This window comes from Petromyzon marinus, chromosome 34, assembly GCF_048934315.1.
Source record: "Petromyzon marinus isolate PM22_M1 ecotype Great Lakes invasive population chromosome 34, UKy_Petmar_22M1.pri1.0, whole genome shotgun sequence".
NCBI lineage: Eukaryota > Metazoa > Chordata > Hyperoartia > Petromyzontiformes > Petromyzontidae > Petromyzon > Petromyzon marinus.
In genome coordinates, this window is record NC_133700.1 from 12,938,914 (window position 1) to 12,957,251 (window position 18,338).

General features: G+C 49.9%; 1 protein-coding gene across 1 annotated transcript in view; it reads right to left on the reverse strand.

Annotated features, from left to right (window-relative positions):
• Positions 1–338: 338 nt before the first annotated feature.
• Positions 339–18,338, reverse strand: part of ITGA9 (integrin subunit alpha 9) — an 83,812-nt gene continuing 65,812 nt past the window's right edge. Inside the window, exons 20-28 of the mRNA XM_032965788.2 lie at positions 11,531–11,610; positions 10,455–10,544; positions 10,073–10,184; positions 7,921–8,028; positions 6,615–6,740; positions 5,478–5,594; positions 4,853–4,954; positions 3,849–3,968; positions 339–2,913 (exon numbers count right to left, since the gene is read on the reverse strand). Of these exons, the coding sequence (XP_032821679.2) occupies positions 2,842–2,913; positions 3,849–3,968; positions 4,853–4,954; positions 5,478–5,594; positions 6,615–6,740; positions 7,921–8,028; positions 10,073–10,184; positions 10,455–10,544; positions 11,531–11,610 (927 nt within the window). The 3' untranslated portion in view covers positions 339–2,841. The remainder of the gene's footprint in view (positions 2,914–3,848; positions 3,969–4,852; positions 4,955–5,477; positions 5,595–6,614; positions 6,741–7,920; positions 8,029–10,072; positions 10,185–10,454; positions 10,545–11,530; positions 11,611–18,338) is intronic.

The window sequence follows — 18,338 nt, forward strand, 5'->3', positions numbered from 1 at the left end:
GAGTGCCATACTGTGATTGCAGTGCAATATTTCAGCATTGGGTTGTTTGGCCAATACCGGTTACATTGTGTCGGATGTTTTAGCAGCGAGCTTTTATTTTGATTTTTCTTATTATCTTTTACAAACGAGACTCATCCTGGTCTCTCGAGTTCTCACCTGGTTCAAGAACATATTACTTGAAAAATAAACACGAGAAAGGATGTATTTATAATGAAACGGGTGTACAATACTAAATGTCTGTGTAGATTTCCAACGAGAATCATATCCTGGAGGATTCATCGGGAAGTTGTGCAGCAAAAAGCAGTGCAGGCACACAAAAGCAACGACAAATGAAGGCGTCTGGAAGTTTTCATTTATTCAAACGCTGCTGTGACGCTCATTCTCTGTGTTTGGCTACATTCAACGAGACGTTCGGAATCTCAAACGCAGGAAGCTTTCTTTCACTTGAGCCAAAAATAAAACGCATTCATCTCTTGGCCACAGTGAGTCCGGCAATGCGGTGAGAGCTATGGTACAGTTGCGTGTGTGTGTGAATATAAAACTTGTAAAAAACACTACACTCGTGTGCCACACTATACAAACACTGTCTAAATGTCTTTAATAAACGGGTTTTTACATATTTGTACTATTTTTTTTAAAACACCTTATAATTGTTTAAAGTGATTTGCCACTGTTGTGCAGAAAAGAGGCAATTTACTGCAGTCACGTTGGAAGAAATTATTTGGTGAAGGGCGATTTGGGTGTCTCGATCCGGGTCTCTCCACAACAAACTCCGCAAAGGGCGATTCTCCCCTTGACGAGCGGGCAGTCAGCTGGGGCAGATCAATGTCAGCGCACATCCCCCTCCTCCTCACACCAACAGCCCCTCACAAATATTTCACAATGATTCCACAACATGTGCTCGGGGACCCCAGAAAGAATTCTAAATTCCAGTGGGAATCGCAAGAACTTCCGTTACTCTGCGTTTCTGCTGAACGTTTAAATTCATCGTAGCCCCCCCCCCCCCAGCGGAACCTTCCGAGCGGACGTCCTCGCTAGACTTGCGAATTTTCATAGAATCCTAACCCCCACCACACAGTGGTCAACTTGTAAAGCGAACAAAAGTCAACAGAGAATGTTGTTGCAAAATCGTCGCACTGTACAGCAGTTACACTATTTGGCATTCATTGATTGAGTTGCTTTATATATATGTATATAAACAACAAAAATTCACGTGGATGTTCATTTAACGCACTGTTTTCAGGTCTCGAGACCTCGCGAACGGAAATGCTCGCTATCGCAACGACGCCAGTGGATTACGACGGCAACTGGAGGCAAAGTTGGTGAGGTGCCAGCATCGGTCAGATTAGCTGGCACGGCTCGATACAGCACGGCTCTGTACAGCACGGCCCGGTACAGCACGGCTCTGTACAGCAGGGCTCGGTACAGCACGGCTCGGTACAGCACGGCTCTGGACAGCAGGGCTCGGTACAGCACGGCTTGGTACAGCAGGGCTTGGTACAGCACGGCTCTGTACAGCACGGCTCGATACAGCACGGCTCGGTACAGCAGGCCTCGGTACAGCACGGCTCGGTACAGCACGGCTCGGTGCACAGCATCGTGCGACACGGTGGCGGCATCACGTAGAGTGCCGAGGCACGGCGGCTCTCCCAGTGCGGGAGCGGCAGACCTCACGAAGGCCTCCGTGCACCCCCAACGTCCGTCGGAGGGGACGTGCGGCATACGGAAATGCCATGGGTGGAGGATGGAAAAGGCCTCACTGATAAATTGTTCCACGTGCGGAGCGAATGTGCTCGTGGGTCAAATCGGCTGAGCTCGTTGCTTTTATTGCCCGTGTAGTTTTATTCACCGTGTAAATAAAACATGCTTAGTTTTATTGCTAACTGGACAAAGGCTCGGTTTGATGGGCAGCACCAAAAATGAAAATGCAGAGCTTCAAAATAACTCGTCACACGCGGGCTTTGAATAAACACACGATGGTCTCTGCTCGGTGTCCGGAAAGGCACTGTGCTCCGCCAAGAGTTGCATCTGGCACGGAAAACATCTTCTTCTGATTTCCATGAGAAAAGTGGAGATTAGCGCTCAGCTCTCGAGGGTGAGCACATCAGTTCCACGTGTGGCGTCACCATCTATTTCATCGTTCAACGCCTCCTTCTAACTTATTAACAGAGTGAATTCATTTCACGCAAAAAGGCAGCACTTTTCCCAATGTCCTCTTGAAAAAATATACACTGTGTCTATCAAACCCGAACGCTCATCATCGTCTCGGATGCCAGAAGTTTACGAGGTCGTTCAGATGAACTCTCAGAGGAGGCTCTGCCGTGGGATCCACTCGCCCCGCCGGGAATTCACAAAATGCAGCCGCACGCACTCCCCTCGCCGCGAAGGAGGATCTCCAAGTTGACGAGCGCTGTGGTCATCACAAGCAGAGATGCTGCGTCATCGCACGCCGCATTTTATTTGTCAGGAGGATGACCCGATGGCAAGGGGCCACGACGGCTTTTGCAGCTTGAGCAGGGAGGAGGATTGATTGGCTTGCGAGGGGTCGCGCAAAGATAGAAGCCTGCGGAATGTCGGCACCTGTGCGACGCACTCAGGATGCGCCGCGGACTTGTTCTCCTGCGAGGGGCTGCGATCGCCAGACCTCCTCTGGGTCCATGCTCACTCTCGCGGTCGGTTGTGATTTGTGCTGGTGGCCGAACGAGAGAGCGGGCGAGTTGCCCGCGTCGCCCGCGACGCCGTGCAGCGGTTGTGGCTGCGTGGGCGACGCGGGACCACGCTTCAACGACGCCGGGGACTCGTGGCCACGGCGCTGCCACGCCCACTCCCCCACAGCGCCGCTCAGTCCAGGCTCTCCTTCTCCTGCTTGCTCGCCTGCATCCTCTCCTTGTACGAGCGCTTGAAGAAGCCGAGCTGTGGGCATGGGAAATAAAACGAGACGATGTAAAGAAGCTGGCATCTGCAGATTTCTCTCCGGCATTAGGGAGGCCTCCACGCAGGGAGCCTCGGTTGCTGCTGCGCCGCACGTGGCTTGAGCGAGACCCACGACACGCGGCACGACAAATGGATTCGTCATCAATGGGAGATCAAGAGCACGGCCGCCGCGGATACTCTTACAAAGCGAGGCGCTGCCGCGGCATTTCCAAGGTTGACTCGTGTCGCGCTTCAACAGTCGGGATCGTACGTGAATACCCTGGGATTCCTTTCATAGTTCTTTCGGATTTGTTTCATTTTCTTGCATCGCCCATGAGAAACTTTTCTGAACAGACCCGGTATTGGATCTGCTGTGTGCACATTAATGCCACTGTTGCCATCTTTAGAGAGTTTAGGAGCTCAACTTTTAAAGTTAGATGAAATAAAAATAATAATTATCATAACAATGAAGGGTCTGCCCCTAGCAGTTGTGCATAAAAAAAACTCATCCCATTTGTCATTAACCATTGCCACGATGGTACTGGAGTGATGATGCCACTGACGTCACCCCCAGATGGTTGAATACAACACCGATGCAATCGTATCACTGCAGCACCATGACCGGGCACCTGACTGATATTCTTTGGGTCTTTCCCTAAAGTGACTTAGAGAGGTTCAAAGAAAATAACCAAAAAAAACTACGATTTTTTTCTGCGATCGAAACGTCGTAGTTTTTTGTTATTTTCTTTGAACTTATCTACGTCACTTTACTGAAAGACCCAAAGAATATGAATTCCTGCAGTCACGAAAGCTTCAAGTTAACACTTAATTAATACTAAAGTATTCTTTTCCTCCTCATTAAGGAGGGTTTGACCTCGTGCGGGACAGCCTGGGACACGCAACATCAAGCGGGCGAGAGCCCCGTCGAGCCACACCTTCCAGAGCACGACAGCAAGCAGGATGAAGATAAGGATGCCGATGAGCAGGCTCAGCGCAATGATCCACACGGCCACGTAGCCACGCGGACGCAGGTCGTGCAGGGCCTCAAACACCACCTGAAGCGTACACACACATTACTATATTATTACTACTACCACTACAATATTTAACCCAATACTCTTGTTCAAGAGGGCCCTGTCAAGTTTTCGTAGTAGAGGGCAACCGTGTTGCTGCTGTGAGTAATTTGCAGGTATTATGGATGATATTGGTCGCGAAAGCCTCTGTGTTATTTGCAGGCTATTTATCAGCATTGGGATGTTTTGGCCAATACCATTTACTTTGATTTGTTTTTAGCTTTGGAAGGAAACCAGAAAATCCAGAGGAAACCCATTCAGAACAGATGAAGTCCACACAGAGAAGGGCCCGAGACGAACTTATTGCTGTGATGCACAAGTTTTACCACTTCGCCATAGCAGCATTGCTCCCTGCTGTGAAAACTTGGCAGGCCCCTCCTCACGAAGGGTAATGAGACTCAGGGAGGGCTTTCTTGCGTAAACAAGACTGTGCTGGACAGGACTGTGCTGGACATAGCCAAAAGCAGCGGCTTTTGGCTAACCATCGAACAAAGACGGGCACCGCATTGCGCGCTTTCAGATGTACTTCTGCGGCCGCCTGGAACACTCTTCCTTCTGGTATTAGGAAGCCATTGGAGCTATTAACTTTTATATCATCTAGATTAAAAACAAATTTCATTAGAACAGCTTTTAGTGTTTAGTTTGTTGTCCTTCCGCCGCACCTCCGATTAGCGCGGTTGGCTACGTACGGTGTCAAAGAGGTTCAAGGCACATACATACACACATACATACATACACACATACATACACACATACACACAAACATACACACACATACATACACACATAAATACACACATACATACATACACACAAACATACACACACACACACATACACACATACATACACGCGCCGCCGCTCACCGTGGTGCCGTCTGGGTTGCCCCCCGGTGCCTCATAGATGTGCAGGCTGTGGTTGAGGTGCACTTTCGCGTCCACCAGGAACTGGATCACCGACGAGCTGTCCTGCAGTGGCACAGCCCCCACACAGGCGTGAATGCCCCCGCTCCACATTGCGTGTTTTTTTTTTATTGACTCACGCGCCCGCCACGTCGAACATTTCACATGCCTTGCAGCTCCACGTTCCGGAGCGCACATTGCAGACACTTTAAACATGTGGGCAATCATTAGTGGTGGTGATCGTGAAGTGGTTTTTATTTGGGCTTGGTTTGTCCGTACCTTCCGAGATGTCTGGTCAGTGTGCAAGTGGAGGCCAAATATCCTCGAGAGGAGCTCTCTCGAGATGTAAGGGCCTCCACTAGAGGAGCTCTCTGGAGCAGTGCCAAAAGCAAAGACATTGCAGGGCTGCGCCTTAGCATGCCGAGCAATTAAGACTGCAACTCAGAGAGATGTAATTTGCGTTTCTTGGTCAGGGAGCAATTGCACGTGAATGCCACGGTGAGACGCCGTCAGTCCGACCGACCAATTTTTTTCACCCATGCAGGGGTGGCGATGGTGCAGCCAAACGCTATGCTGGGCCGTGGCTTACCTTCTCCAGGATTTTGGTGTTGAGCAGGGTGCTGACGTTGATGGAGATCGAGTTCCCACTGTCGATGTTCCCCAGCTGACAGCCGACGACCAGGCAGCCGCCCCGCCATGCGCAGTCCTGCGGTGCACGGGGAGGGAATGGCCCACTGAGATGCGGCGGACCGGCGATGCTGTATCGGCTCATGGAGACGATGAGCCTCGTGACCATTATTACATTTTACTCTCCTGCCGCATGGCGTTTGAGAAAAGCAACAGGGCTACAATTGTATTTTTAAGGCATGCTACAGCAGCATCCGGGGTGGTAGCTGGTGGTGGAGTCCACTTGTTGCACCAGAGGATGCGTGTTGTGGTGGGCAGTCATCAGTGATGTGTGTCATACATAGTCAACTGTGCTAATAACCACATTCAAGTCCTTTATTTTCCATTTCTGGAGAAAAGATCTCAGTGTTGTTGGGACACGATTGGGAGCGGTCCACTGTCGTCATTTCATAATTTATTAACAAATGGCAGAGAAACCCGGACATGGCGGGGTGGGGGTCTGGGGGCAAAGTGGCACCCCAATACCCCCACCAGACCTAAATGTTTAGAAAATATAAACTTCATTTTATGAAATAAATTGATCCCAAAACTGATTTTCCCCCTCGAATGCCCAGTGGTGTCAATTTACGGCCTCCAAACTCACGTGGTATGTATTCTTTTATCCCAAAAAATTACCAACTGTGCTTGTCAGCATCACCATCAGAGGAACACATTTACATTTGAAACTATTGGGAAAAAATGTGTTAAACACCCCCCATGATGGAGCGTGCCCTCTGGAAGTTGATATCACAGAACTACATATGAGATCCTCGATTTCCACTCATTCGCAGTCGGGGCAGTGCTCCACTTTCTGCAGCTCTGGAGGTGTTCTTCTCATGCCTGTCAAATGGTAATATTATTTTTTTCAGTCCTCAGATATATATGATGGATGATTTGTGCAGCAATTGTTTACTGGACTGAGACCATCGACTGCGGTGGTTGGATCTGAACCCAGGATCCCAGTCGGGCCGCCTAGGTGCGAAAGAAATTCAACATACAACATGCATACAACATATACACAAGTCCCCACGGGCGATCAGGAAGGTATAAGGGGACTTACGAGCACTTTGCGGCCGGACTTGTTGAAGATGGTGAAAAGTGTGCGCAAGAAGCTGCCCGAGTCGTGCGGCACGAGGCAGATCTGCGAGGGCACCTTGGTGAAGCACTTCCCGTTGGCGCTGTTGATCTGTCGGCAGGGGCGGCACGCGCGGCACGGAGACAGCGGCGGGCATGAGAAACGACGCGATCCTCAAATGCGGCAGAACCTCACGGCTGTGAAATAAACGACACTCGCCGGTTGTTAAAGCCAACGAAGCTAGCGTGAACCCTCTGTGCCAAGTAGCTGTAAGCGCTGGTTTCGCTATATAGTTACACTGCTGGTAACTACGATAGAAGTGTGGAATTACAACCATCAGAATCACCAACAGAGTGGAGCTCTTCACATTTCTCATCTGAGTGCAAGGGTTACTCAGTTTTTTTTCCGTATTTGTTTAGAATTGTTAAAGGGCCCTGTGGGATACACGCTTTTGGCAAAGCTTTCTCACAGAGGCTATCCAGATGAGTTGTAAAAATCGGCCTTCTGCGTTTAAAATGCACATCTGCTAATTGTGTTTAGCGAACACAGACTGCACTGCACGTACTGCAGCACTGAACTTGTTTTTCTGAGTTTGTATTCTGATCTGTCACCTGACACCGCAACTGTGTGCGCATACTGCGCGCTCCGAAGTCTAAAGACGCAGCCTCGCCACGGTCCCTCGGAGCACCTGGAGCAGCACTGACGCAGGGGGGGGCATCACTCCGCCAGCGACCTGCCCCCTTCATCATCCATACCGCCGGCCCACCCCCTTAGCCCACGGAGCCAAAACGTGATGCGCTGCATCGTTCGCCGGTCTCTCTCGCGCCGGAAGCTCGCCGCGAATCCAAACGGCGCGCTGGCACGCCGCTCCCATGCCGGTGACGGCTTGACGCCCAGCGTCCCCTCGTGTGGCGAGAGGGAGCGAGCGCGCGCGGTGCCGCTGCGTAGGGTGTCGCAGGGAATCGGCTACGATGCGCTGGGAACCTCTTCGGGAACCGGTTGTTCGAAGATGCTCTCGGCATGTGGGGCGAAACGTCGGACATCGTGCCAAACGACACTAAAACTAAAAAGGATGAGACTATTAAGCACGTGGTATGACCCGAACACGCGTCGCAGAGCGTGCGTGGGCAGATGGGAACCGGAAGTCGCGTGTACGTGGCCTCGAAGTGCACCTCGCCAGGCACACTGTGGTGACGTCGCCGCCGCCGCTTAGTAGCAAGCGATGGCTGTTGCTGTGCACGCGCCCGTGTGCGTACTCGTGCGATGGGTTGATGAGTGTTGAGGCGAGCACCTTGATGTGCCGCACGTGGAAGAGCTCCGGCCCATCCTCCGTCAGGACGTTGGGGATGAGGACTTCGACGCTGGAGCTGGGCAGGGGGCTTGGCCCGAAGTTTATCACCTGTGTGTGCATGCCGGAGAATCGACGATCAGATACACACGTAACCATACACACTTACATACAGGTACATCGCTGTATACAAACGCACACACAAATAAACACATACCCACCCAGACATACACGTACGTACATAGGAACACAAATACAAAGATCTCCATTTTGCCCGAGTGAAGCAGGGAGCAACCCTAACTGGCTCGGATTCCATTCACGACTGATTTTGACCGTGGTTGGGAATCAAACTCAGGTATCTGAGTTTGTAGCATACATCGCAGTTGCCCGTGACTTATAAAACAACAACAGTGATGCAGTGAAGTCTCACCGAGACTAAAAACTTTTCACAGGGGTCTGTAATGGGATGTTTAATTGTATCAAGTATTATTTTATGTTTTTATCATCATTAAGTCGGGCCTTCAACGATTCATCAGATTATTCTAATACCACACAGTGAGTATTTAAAGACGTACATGGCAGAAAGAGTGCAGTATTAGTCTGTTAAATGTAGCATGAAGAGTATCCCAGTACATCCCCTGCTCAGCATAATGATATTTATAAACATCAATAAACACGCACAACAAAAACGCCAAATCAAAGGAGCAGAGAAAAAAAGAATCCGCTTGGTGCAGGAAACGTGGAACAGAGTCAGCGGATTTTCTGGCGGAGTGCCACGACCCCCTCCCCCACAGCCTCCCACCAGACTGACACACACCCTGCACCACGAGACAAAGCTCCCCCATATAGCCTACATAAGCTATTGGGACAAGTACTGGTAAAGAGCAGCTGTGAAGGCCGGTACGGTGGCATGAGGTTGTGCTTTGGCCGGCTACCGCACCTGACCACCTTTGTCTCCGCAATGCTGAAACGCCAGGCACTCATTTAAGGTTGAGTCGACTTTTTGGTTTGGGCTCGTCTTACTTTCTTCGGTGTATTGTGTTCTTATTTCCCCTCACGTACCTCTATAATATACTTTGTCATGGGACAAAGTAATTGGATTCTAATACCTCACGTCCAATGAGCAAGGTTGGCTGCGTGCCGTGCGAAAGAAGTTCAACATACGTACAGGATCAGAACTGGTTCAGATATTCGTCTCTGTGGCCGGGAATCGAATTCGGATCACCAGGGTCATAGCACAGTGCGGTAACCACTATGCTCCGGCTCCCCACTCCAGGAAGACGCACGTGCATGCACCAGAACAAAGAAAATCGGACAAGCGGTGGGCGAACAACAGCGGCAGCAGCAACAGCGCTGACAACGTTCCGCGCTAGACAGGTGGAGACTCGGTGAAACACTTAGCGACCGCCTCCCGCAGGAAACACCGGTGGGAGATGTGTCGCTTTCCTACGAGCTGGCGCATGTTCACAGCGAGCAGCCCACGCCAAGGACAGCGGCGGTGCCGGCCCCCCGCGTCTGGGCCGCTCCGGCCACTTCCCGGCCGCCAGGGCCCGGCCCTCGGCTCCGAGGGGCCCAGACCGTGCGAGCGACCCGTGTAGATTTTTGGTGAGCGCCTGGTGGCGTCGTGCCGTGGTGGCGTGGTGGCGTTTGTGCAAGCCGAACCGAGCCACCGACCAAAGCGCAGGAGGCCATTTCAAACCGGTTATCTAAATATTTAAAACCTGGCGAATATGAATGTTTGTGTAAGACACAACATTGCCAGTCTTTGCACGAACTGAGGTTGAGCAGTGTGAAAATATATTGAATGTTTATGAACGATGCAGGCGTGGGCTCGTGTTAATTTCTTTGCTCCATTGTGTTCTTATTTCCCCTATCTCTATGATGCCAGCGGCGTCATATCGTGGAACAAAGTAATTCCTGCACTGAAATCTATCAGTAAACGATACACCAACTTGTTGGAGGATAGCAGTCTCAGAAGACGTCTCACTGAGGTCCCTTCAACAGTAGGCGTCTATGTCCACGTGAGGGGCACAACACGTCGTGTGCCCAGCAATGAGTGTCGCAGACTAAACCACCCCGTGGCCACCCGGGCACCTCCACCATTCATCAAACGAATAAAATATGCAGGGGAGGGGGGGGGTATATATGGCAGAACCTGGAGGGAGAAGTTGATCCACTGGTAGAGGCAGTCGGCGTTGTCGAGTCGCACGAATTGGCTGCTGTTGGTGGCCTCTCCTCCGTACACGAACGAGGGTGGATTGACCGTCCTGGTAGAGCGGAGAGGCAGAGCTCACCGCCTCGCTCACCGCATGCGCACACTCACCAGACGCACTCGCCGTGCTCATTCGCCACGTGCACTCGCACCACGTGCACTAACACTCTCCCGCCGTGCTCACGCACACACCGTGCCACACTCCCGGGAGAGGTCCTCCCCATCTCAAGGCCTGCACGGCATCCCCAGGCCCAACACGGCATCCCCAACACGCGGCAGCGGCCCCCAGACGGAGGCACCGTGGGGCAAGCGCGACGCTCCCTACCCCTTCATGGTCGTGTCCACCTGGAACCGCAGCGGCACGCGCAGCACCAGGTCGTTGTCCTCCAGCATGGAGGCGTGCTCTGGGCTGGCGCTGTGTCCACACACGCACGCGCGCGCAAACACCGCGTCTTAGTAGCGGCACAAGTCGCTGTTCGCGGTAGAATTGTTACCGAGCGGCCGGCGGCAAAAACAAACGTTGATGGGGTCGCGGGGGTGGGGGCAAGTGGTTGCTGAGCGGCGATAGTAACGTGGGGTGGGGGGTGGCTTGGCGCACCCGTGAGAACACAGACAAATGGAAAAGTCTTTATCTAAACCACGTGAGAGCCCGAGTCTCTCGTTTCAAGGGAGACTCCAGCTACCAAAGGTGGATAATGAAAAAGCACAAACGCAAAAAAAAACAAGACACAATACAATAGATGTAAGACATTGAGAGATAAAAATGCGTTCTTGTGCCGCACCTCGTTGATTTAGTGCTACAGTGATTTTTGTGTTTCTCATGATTTTATTAGAATTGTGGCATCAGTATAATTGCATGAGATCGAGCTTCAAGTTTATTTTGTTTAAACAGGTGACAACTCAGGAGACCGGCATGGTCTCATTTGCAATTGACCTGGGGTACTAATCTTCCAGGAGGGGGAAATGATTGCTATGTGTACAATCCCAATTGAGTAATTGGCCGGCCACGCGGGTTACATCATCCAACCAGTGCAACGTCGCCTGCCGGAGACACAGTTGAGAGGACTGTGTCCAGAACTTCCAAGGATGTGTGAACTCATCACATTCCTCACACTTGCTCAAGGACAAAAACAGACCGTTGGGGCAAGTGCTGTTAGCGAGCACGTATGAAGACCGCCACTGGCACATGAGGAGGTGGATGCCCAACACCACACCTGTCCGTCTTCGTCTCCCCAGTGCTGATGCTTACACATTGCACCAGATACTCTTATTTAAGGCTGAGTAGACCTAGGGGTGGTCTAGGACCGGTTCAAATGTTTACCACTGTTTTTGGCCATGAGCACCCAGACACACACAGACACACAAGCTGGCATCTTAACCCACACTGCTGTGGGAACGCACCTTCTCGCTTGCAGGGTGAACTCTAAGGGGCCCTCGCTCCCCGTGAGTTGTGTCGTGTCGAACACCACGCTGAATTCTCGCTGTGGCGGAGGAGCACAGGGCGGGGGAGTGGGGAGGCGTGTAAGAGGGGCAGAGCAGTAAAGTGCGTTGCACAGTGAAGACAACAAGACAAAGCGCTGTGGCCGTCCACCTCCACTCGTGCACTCGTCCCGGCCCTTCTGACCATCCGCTACAGGATGAGGGGTCTCTGCGCCATCCGGCTTCGTGTGCGTTACACGGCTTCACCACGCTGGTCAGTGCGGGTTGGTGACGGTGGGGAACAAAGATGTTGGAGCATAGTACAATACAACAACGGTTTTTGTTCACTTTCCTCGGCTGTTAAAATAGCCTCTCTCGCCAGCTGCTAAATGCCACTAAATCCACAAAATATCTATGGCCATCAGTGTTTATATCTTTAATAATTTCACTGTACAATGGCCCCAAATCACCGTGGTAACGTGTTGCGCAATTTGCTTGAGGAAAAGCACGGCAAGTGTGCCAAGTGCCTCCGCGCACGGAGAATGTTTTAAATTATTTGATGAATCTGGAAGTCGACAATGAAAACCTTGCCACTCAGACTCCACTCCCTTCTGTGTGGGGAGGAGAGGGGGGAGTGAGGTTGGCTTTGGCGCGAGGCCTATTGTAGTCAGCTGTCTCTGTTGTAGTCAGCTCTCTGCTGTAGTCAGCTGTCTCTGCTGTAGTCAGCTGTCTCTGTTGTAGTCAGCTGTCTCTGTTGTAGTCAGCTGTCTCTGCTGTAGACAGCTGTCTCTGTTGTAGTCAGCTCTCTGCTGTAGTCAGCTGTCTCTGCTGTAGACAGCTGTCTCTGCTGTAGACAGCTGTCTCTGCTGTAGTCAGCTGTCTCTGCTGTAGTCAGCTGTCTCTACTGTAGTCAGCTCTCTCTGTTGTAGTCAGCTGTCTCTGTTGTAGTCAGCTCACTCTGTTGTAGTCAGCTCTCTCTGTTGTAGTCAGCTGTCTCTGTTGTAGTCAGCTCACTCTGTTGTAGTCAGCTGTCTCTGTTGTAGTCAGCTGTCTCTGCTGTAGACAGCTGTCTCTGTTGTAGTCAGCTGTCTCTGTTGTAGTCAGCTGTCTCTGTTGTAGTCAGCTGTCTCTGCTGTAGACAGCTGTCTCTGTTGTAGTCAGCTGTCTCTGTTGTAGTCAGCTGTATCTGTTGTAGACAGCTGTCTCTGTTGTAGTCAGCTGTCTCTGCTGTAGACAGCTGTCTCTGTTGTAGTTAGCTGTCTCTGTTGTAGTCAGCTCTCTCTGTTGTAGTCAGCTGTCTCTGCTGTAGTCAGCTGTCTCTGCTGTAGTCAGCTGTCTCTGTTCTAGTCAGCTGTCTCTGCTGTAGTCAGCTGTCTCTGTTGTAGTCAGCTCTCTCTGTTGTAGTCAGCTGTCTCTGTTGTAGTCAGCTCACTCTGTTGTAGTCAGCTGTCTCTGTTGTAGTCAGCTGTCTCTGCTGTAGTCAGCTGTCTCTGCTGTAGTCAGCTGTCTCTGTTGTAGTCAGCTCTCTCTGCTGTAGTCAGCTGTCTCTGTTGTAGTCATCTGTCTCTGTTGTAGTCAGCTGTCTCTGCTGTAGTCAGCTGTCTCTGCTGTAGTCAGCTGTCTCTGTTGTAGTCAACTGTCTCTGCTGTAGTTAGCTGTCTCTGCTGTAGTCAGCTGTCTCTGTTGTAGTCAGCTGTCTGTTGTAGTCAGCTGTCTCTGTTATAGTCAGCTGTCTCTGCTGTAGTCAGCTGTCTCTGTTGTAGACAGCTGTCTCTGTTGTAGTCAGCTGTCTCTGCTGTAGTCAGCTCTCTGCTGTAGTCAGCTGTCTCTGTCGTAGTCAGCTGTCTCTGTTGTAGTCAGCTGTCTCTGTTGTAGTCGGCTGTCTCTGCTGTAGTCGGCTGTCTCTGCTGTAGTCGGCTGTCTCTGCTGTAGTCAGCTGTCTCTGCTGTAGACAGCTGTCTCTGTTGTAGTCAGCTGTCTCTGCTGTAGTCAGCTGTCTCTGCTGTAGACAGCTGTCTCTGCTGTAGTCCGCTCTCTCTGCTGTAGTCAGCTGTCTCTGTTATAGTCAGCTGTCTCTGTTGTAGTCGGCTGTCTCTGTTGTAGTCGGCTGTCTCTGCTGTAGTCAGCTGTCTCTGCTGTAGTCAGCTGTCTCTGTTGTAGTCAGCTGTCTCTGCTGTAGACAGCTGTCTCTGTTGTAGTCAGCTGTCTCTGTTGTAGTCAGCTGTCTTTGTTGTAGTCAGCTGTCTCTGCTGTAGTTAGCTGTCTCTGCTGTAGTCAGCTGTCTCTGTTATAGTCAGCTGTCTCTGTTGTAGTCGGCTGTCTCTGTTGTAGTCGGCTGTCTCTGCTGTAGTCGGCTGTCTCTGCTGTAGTCAGCTGTCTCTGTTGTAGTCAGCTGTCTCTGTTGTAGTCAGCTGTCTCTGTTGTAGTCAGCTGTCTCTGCTGTAGACAGCTGTCTCTGCTGTAGACAGCTGTCTCTGTTGTAGTCAGCTGTCTCTGCTGTAGTCAGCTGTCTCTGCTGTATTCAGCTGTCTCTGTTGTAGTCAGCTGTCTCTGCTGTAGTTAGCTGTCTCTGTTATAGTCAGCTGTCTCTGTTGTAGTCGGCTGTCTCTGTTGTAGTCGGCTGTCTCTGCTGTAGGCAGCTGTCTCTGCTGTAGTCAGCTGTCTCTGCTGTAGACAGCTGTCTCTGTTGTAGTCAGCTGTCTCTGCTGTAGTCAGCTGTCTCTGCTGTAGACAGCTGTCTCTGTTGTAGTCAGCTGTCTCTGCTGTAGTCAGCTGTCTCTGCTGTAGTTAGCTGTCTCTGTTGTAGTCAGCTGTCTCTGTTGTAGTCAGCTGTCTCTGTTGTAGTCAGCTGTCTCTGCTGTAGACAGCTGTCTCTGTTGTAGTCAGCTGTCTCTGCTGTAGTCAGCTGTCTCTGTTGTAGTCAGCTGTCTCTGCTGTAGTCAGCTGTCTCTGTTGTAGTCAGCTGTCTCTGCTGTAGTTAGCTGTCTCTGTTGTAGTCAGCTGTCTCTGCTGTAGTCAGCTGTCTCTGTTGTAGTCAGCTGTCTCTGTTGTAGTCAGCTGTCTCTGTTGTAGTCAGCTGTCTCTGCTGTAGTCAGCTGTCTCTGTTGTAGTCAGCTGTCTCTGCTGTAGTTAGCTGTCTCTGTTGTAGTCAGCTGTCTCTGTTGTAGTCAGCTGTCTCTGCTGTAGTTAGCTGTCTCTGTTGTAGTCAGCTCTTTCTCTCTCCGCACAGTTTGTTTTGTTTCTTTGAAAAAATAAAAAAGTGTAATCGTGCCAACACTGTACTTTATTGCACAAACGTAGAACATTTTCTCGCCGCTTTTCATAAAAAGCACCGCTACCTTTGGCTCAAGAGCACGTGCGCGCAGGTTTAATAAAAACACTTTTGCTGAAAGCAGACACTTGTCTCAAATAAATGTAAAAAGAAAACTCCAACGATTTATGGTAACGATTGAAGGCAAAAATCCCGGCACTCATTTGAGTTTGTTTGCTTTAAAAGCGAGTCGTTTTAAAGCGAGAATGTGCCGCGGCGGAGCGGCATCATCTCATGTCGCCACGACACTTCCCGGTTTCCACAAGTCTGTGATGTGCACGCCGCGTCGATGTGGCGCATCCCCACCACCCACTCTTCAGAGCCACGTGCCTGCCGCTCGAGCTAAAGCAACAACAAAAACCAGGATCCCCATCGTGGCAAGAGGAATATGTCACAATGCTGGAAGGGTGGGGAACTGCGTTCAGAAATGCATTGTCTCGAGTGGTGTAGAATTAATATTATTATGATTTTATTAGTCCAGTAATATTATTAGTCCAGTGAAGATTGACAGAGTTCCCTCAACAAGAGGAAGATCATGGGACAACCAAGCCAGGTGGCAACCCGAGTAGTGCGGGACAGGTACGACAGTGGCGCAGAAGTGACACCACTGCCGTGCCATGGTCGTACGGCTGAAAATCTTTTTCTCAACACCAAAGCTGCAAACTTGTGTCATGCAGAACGCAATCGACCGCCGAGGTGTGTATGTACAATAGCCGTTTGTTTTGCACCGTGTCATTTCTGCAATGTGGCCTTAAACTAGATATCATGAAAGCTATGCGGCCCTATTGTTGTCATATAATGTAAAAAAAAAACAAAGTTAATTGGAACTTAACCATTAAGTCCTGATGAGAAAATTGCACTTTCGTGTGATTTAAATTCCATAAATGTTTTGATTAAAATCACGCCAAAAATGTGTATTGGCCCCTATGGGACGATGCCATCCATGCACACAACAGTAATTTATCATTTGTGCCAAATTTTGAAAGTTTTAAAAATACTAACATGTGGGCTGCGGAGCCCCAAAGCCATGCACCACTTCCTGGAATATACACACCGTCTCTTACCTCTGCTTTAAATCACCACTCTTTTCCTAAGCTGAGCTGCAATTACATATTTTTGCTCAAACGTGAGAGAGCGAGGTTTATTTTTTAATGCTTTTCTAACTCTCATTGAGAAAACACACCGGCACAAGAGGGGCAGGATTTCAGAAAAGGGAACTGAAAAAAACAGCACATTACATAAATGACTACACAAGAAAAATAAAGTTAGATTCAAAACAGCTTGAGCTGCCTGAGCCGAAGATAAAATATCACCTTAAAGACACAAATGGCCGGCTTGTTTTTATAAGAACCACATATTTTTACTTTTAACGGCAGAGGGCATGAACGCTGGACAGCGGCTACAATGGGATTGGATTTTTTTTTACAACCTACACATTTCAGGGAGGGCTACAAGCTGTATTTAATATAATTCGCTGGTCTAGGGTTGACGGTTTTATTCAATATTAATTTATTTACTTGAGCAGAAACCTTATATAAAACTCTATAAGATTAACAACTTGACTTAGGGTAAATTGTTACAATTAATGGCAGATGTTAGAAAGGTATTTCCAAGGCTTGTGTGATAAAGGGGGCTGACGTTCAACAGGAAGAGTGATGCAGCACTATTATTATTACTGAAAACACGTGGCTTGGAACACGGCCAGCATTAAGGGAAGGATGGTGGATCACATGGAGATCACATGCGGGAAACCCTAAGTTGCGGGGCTATGAGGTGGAGGCGTCGAGATGGTAGTCTAGCAGTCAGGTTTCTGATCTCTGATTCTGATTTGTCAATACCATCACGCCATCTCTCCTCATACACGTGGGGTTTCTCTGGTAACTTCCACGAGCACGAAAACACACACACACAGAAATACCCAAACATCGCAGGCAGGCAGGCAAGCGACAGGACTCTCTCTTATAAATGAGTCCTGAGACTCATTCAGGCTTTCGAGAATGCATAAAGGAGCGTAGGAATCACCATCAACCACAACTCAGTGGTAATTTGCGCCATAAAAATGTAACAATTGGGGCTGGAACATGGCAGCCCCCGAGTGAAGCGCCACATTCCCCAGCGCTCGTGCCGTGAGACGCTATCGCCACTTGCGGTTCTCTTCATTAGCGTGGAGTTGTGGGGGGGCGCCGTCTCACCGGCAGTGGTTACGGCGCCACGCAGGGAACGTTCTATTAGGGCAGCGCCAGGCCGCGGGTGCCTCCCCCCCCCGCCCCCTCCTCAACCACGTCTTCGCTATAACCGTTCAGGGTGAGTGCTCAGTCAATACACCACCATAAACTATTTGATTTTACACTATAATTATTTCACTAGGTAAGGCCTACTAAGCTATGTAGCTCTTTTTCAGAAGCGACCTGGCCACAAATGATAGCTCAACGAAGTGCCTCATCATGTGGACATTTATAGCAACCAAATACCCTAAACGCGTGTTTCTCTATGTGGAGGGAAAAACCGGAGGACCCGCAGAAAAATACACACGACCACGGAGAGAGAGACACGCAAACTCCAAATATACAGGCGTCAGGGTCGGGATCATGTCTGCATTAACCACAATACTTGTGGTTAGAATGCAAACAAAAAAAAGGTACTCTGATACTCTTTGGTTCTTTTGGGAAAGTCATGTAGGTATAAACAAACAATCGATCACGACGGTTCAATCGCAACGCAAGCAGTCGTCATGATTTTTTCTACCTACGTGACTTTACCGAAAGAACCAAAGAGTATAGATTCCTGCAGTCACGAAAGCTTCAAATCAAGATCGTACTCTGATAATTATGCATTGCCAGAAAAAGGGAAAAACCTATTCTCATTTTGGTACTGGCAAAGGAGGTCCCATGATGTAGATGCTCACCCCGAGCTCTCGGTACTCTGATAGTGGCATTGTCTTTGTGCTGTTCGCCTTGTGGCATCCTCTGGTCTAACACCGTTTTGAGACGAGGCTGAAAAGAAAGCTGTCTCTGGTGTGGACCAATCAGATTCAAAGACAATGGCAATATAATATCAGATTATGTGTTTTGTTTGGATTCGGACCACAAGTATTGTGGATAGTGCAGACTTGATTCCTTGTAAAAGGTTTCAGTTTGGTGTTTTAACATCTTAACACAGCTGTTTTGTTGCCAGAAAAAAGGGGAAAACCTATTCTCAAAAATCAGTAACTTATTCACTGATGTTTTCATCAACTGCCGTATATAACAGGACTAGCTTGACTACCCGGCTTCGCCTGGGACTTGGATTCACCACGCCCGCCGCCTTTGTCCCCCCAGTGGCGATGGTCACACACCTAGGGGAGGCCCAGGACCGGTAAAAATAATTAATCATCACCGGTGGTGGCCGTGAGCGGGAATCGAACTCGGGTCGCTGGGTTCGTAGCGCAGCGCGCTAACCACTACACTGCAATGCGTTACGTTTCCACATGCGTGGGTCACA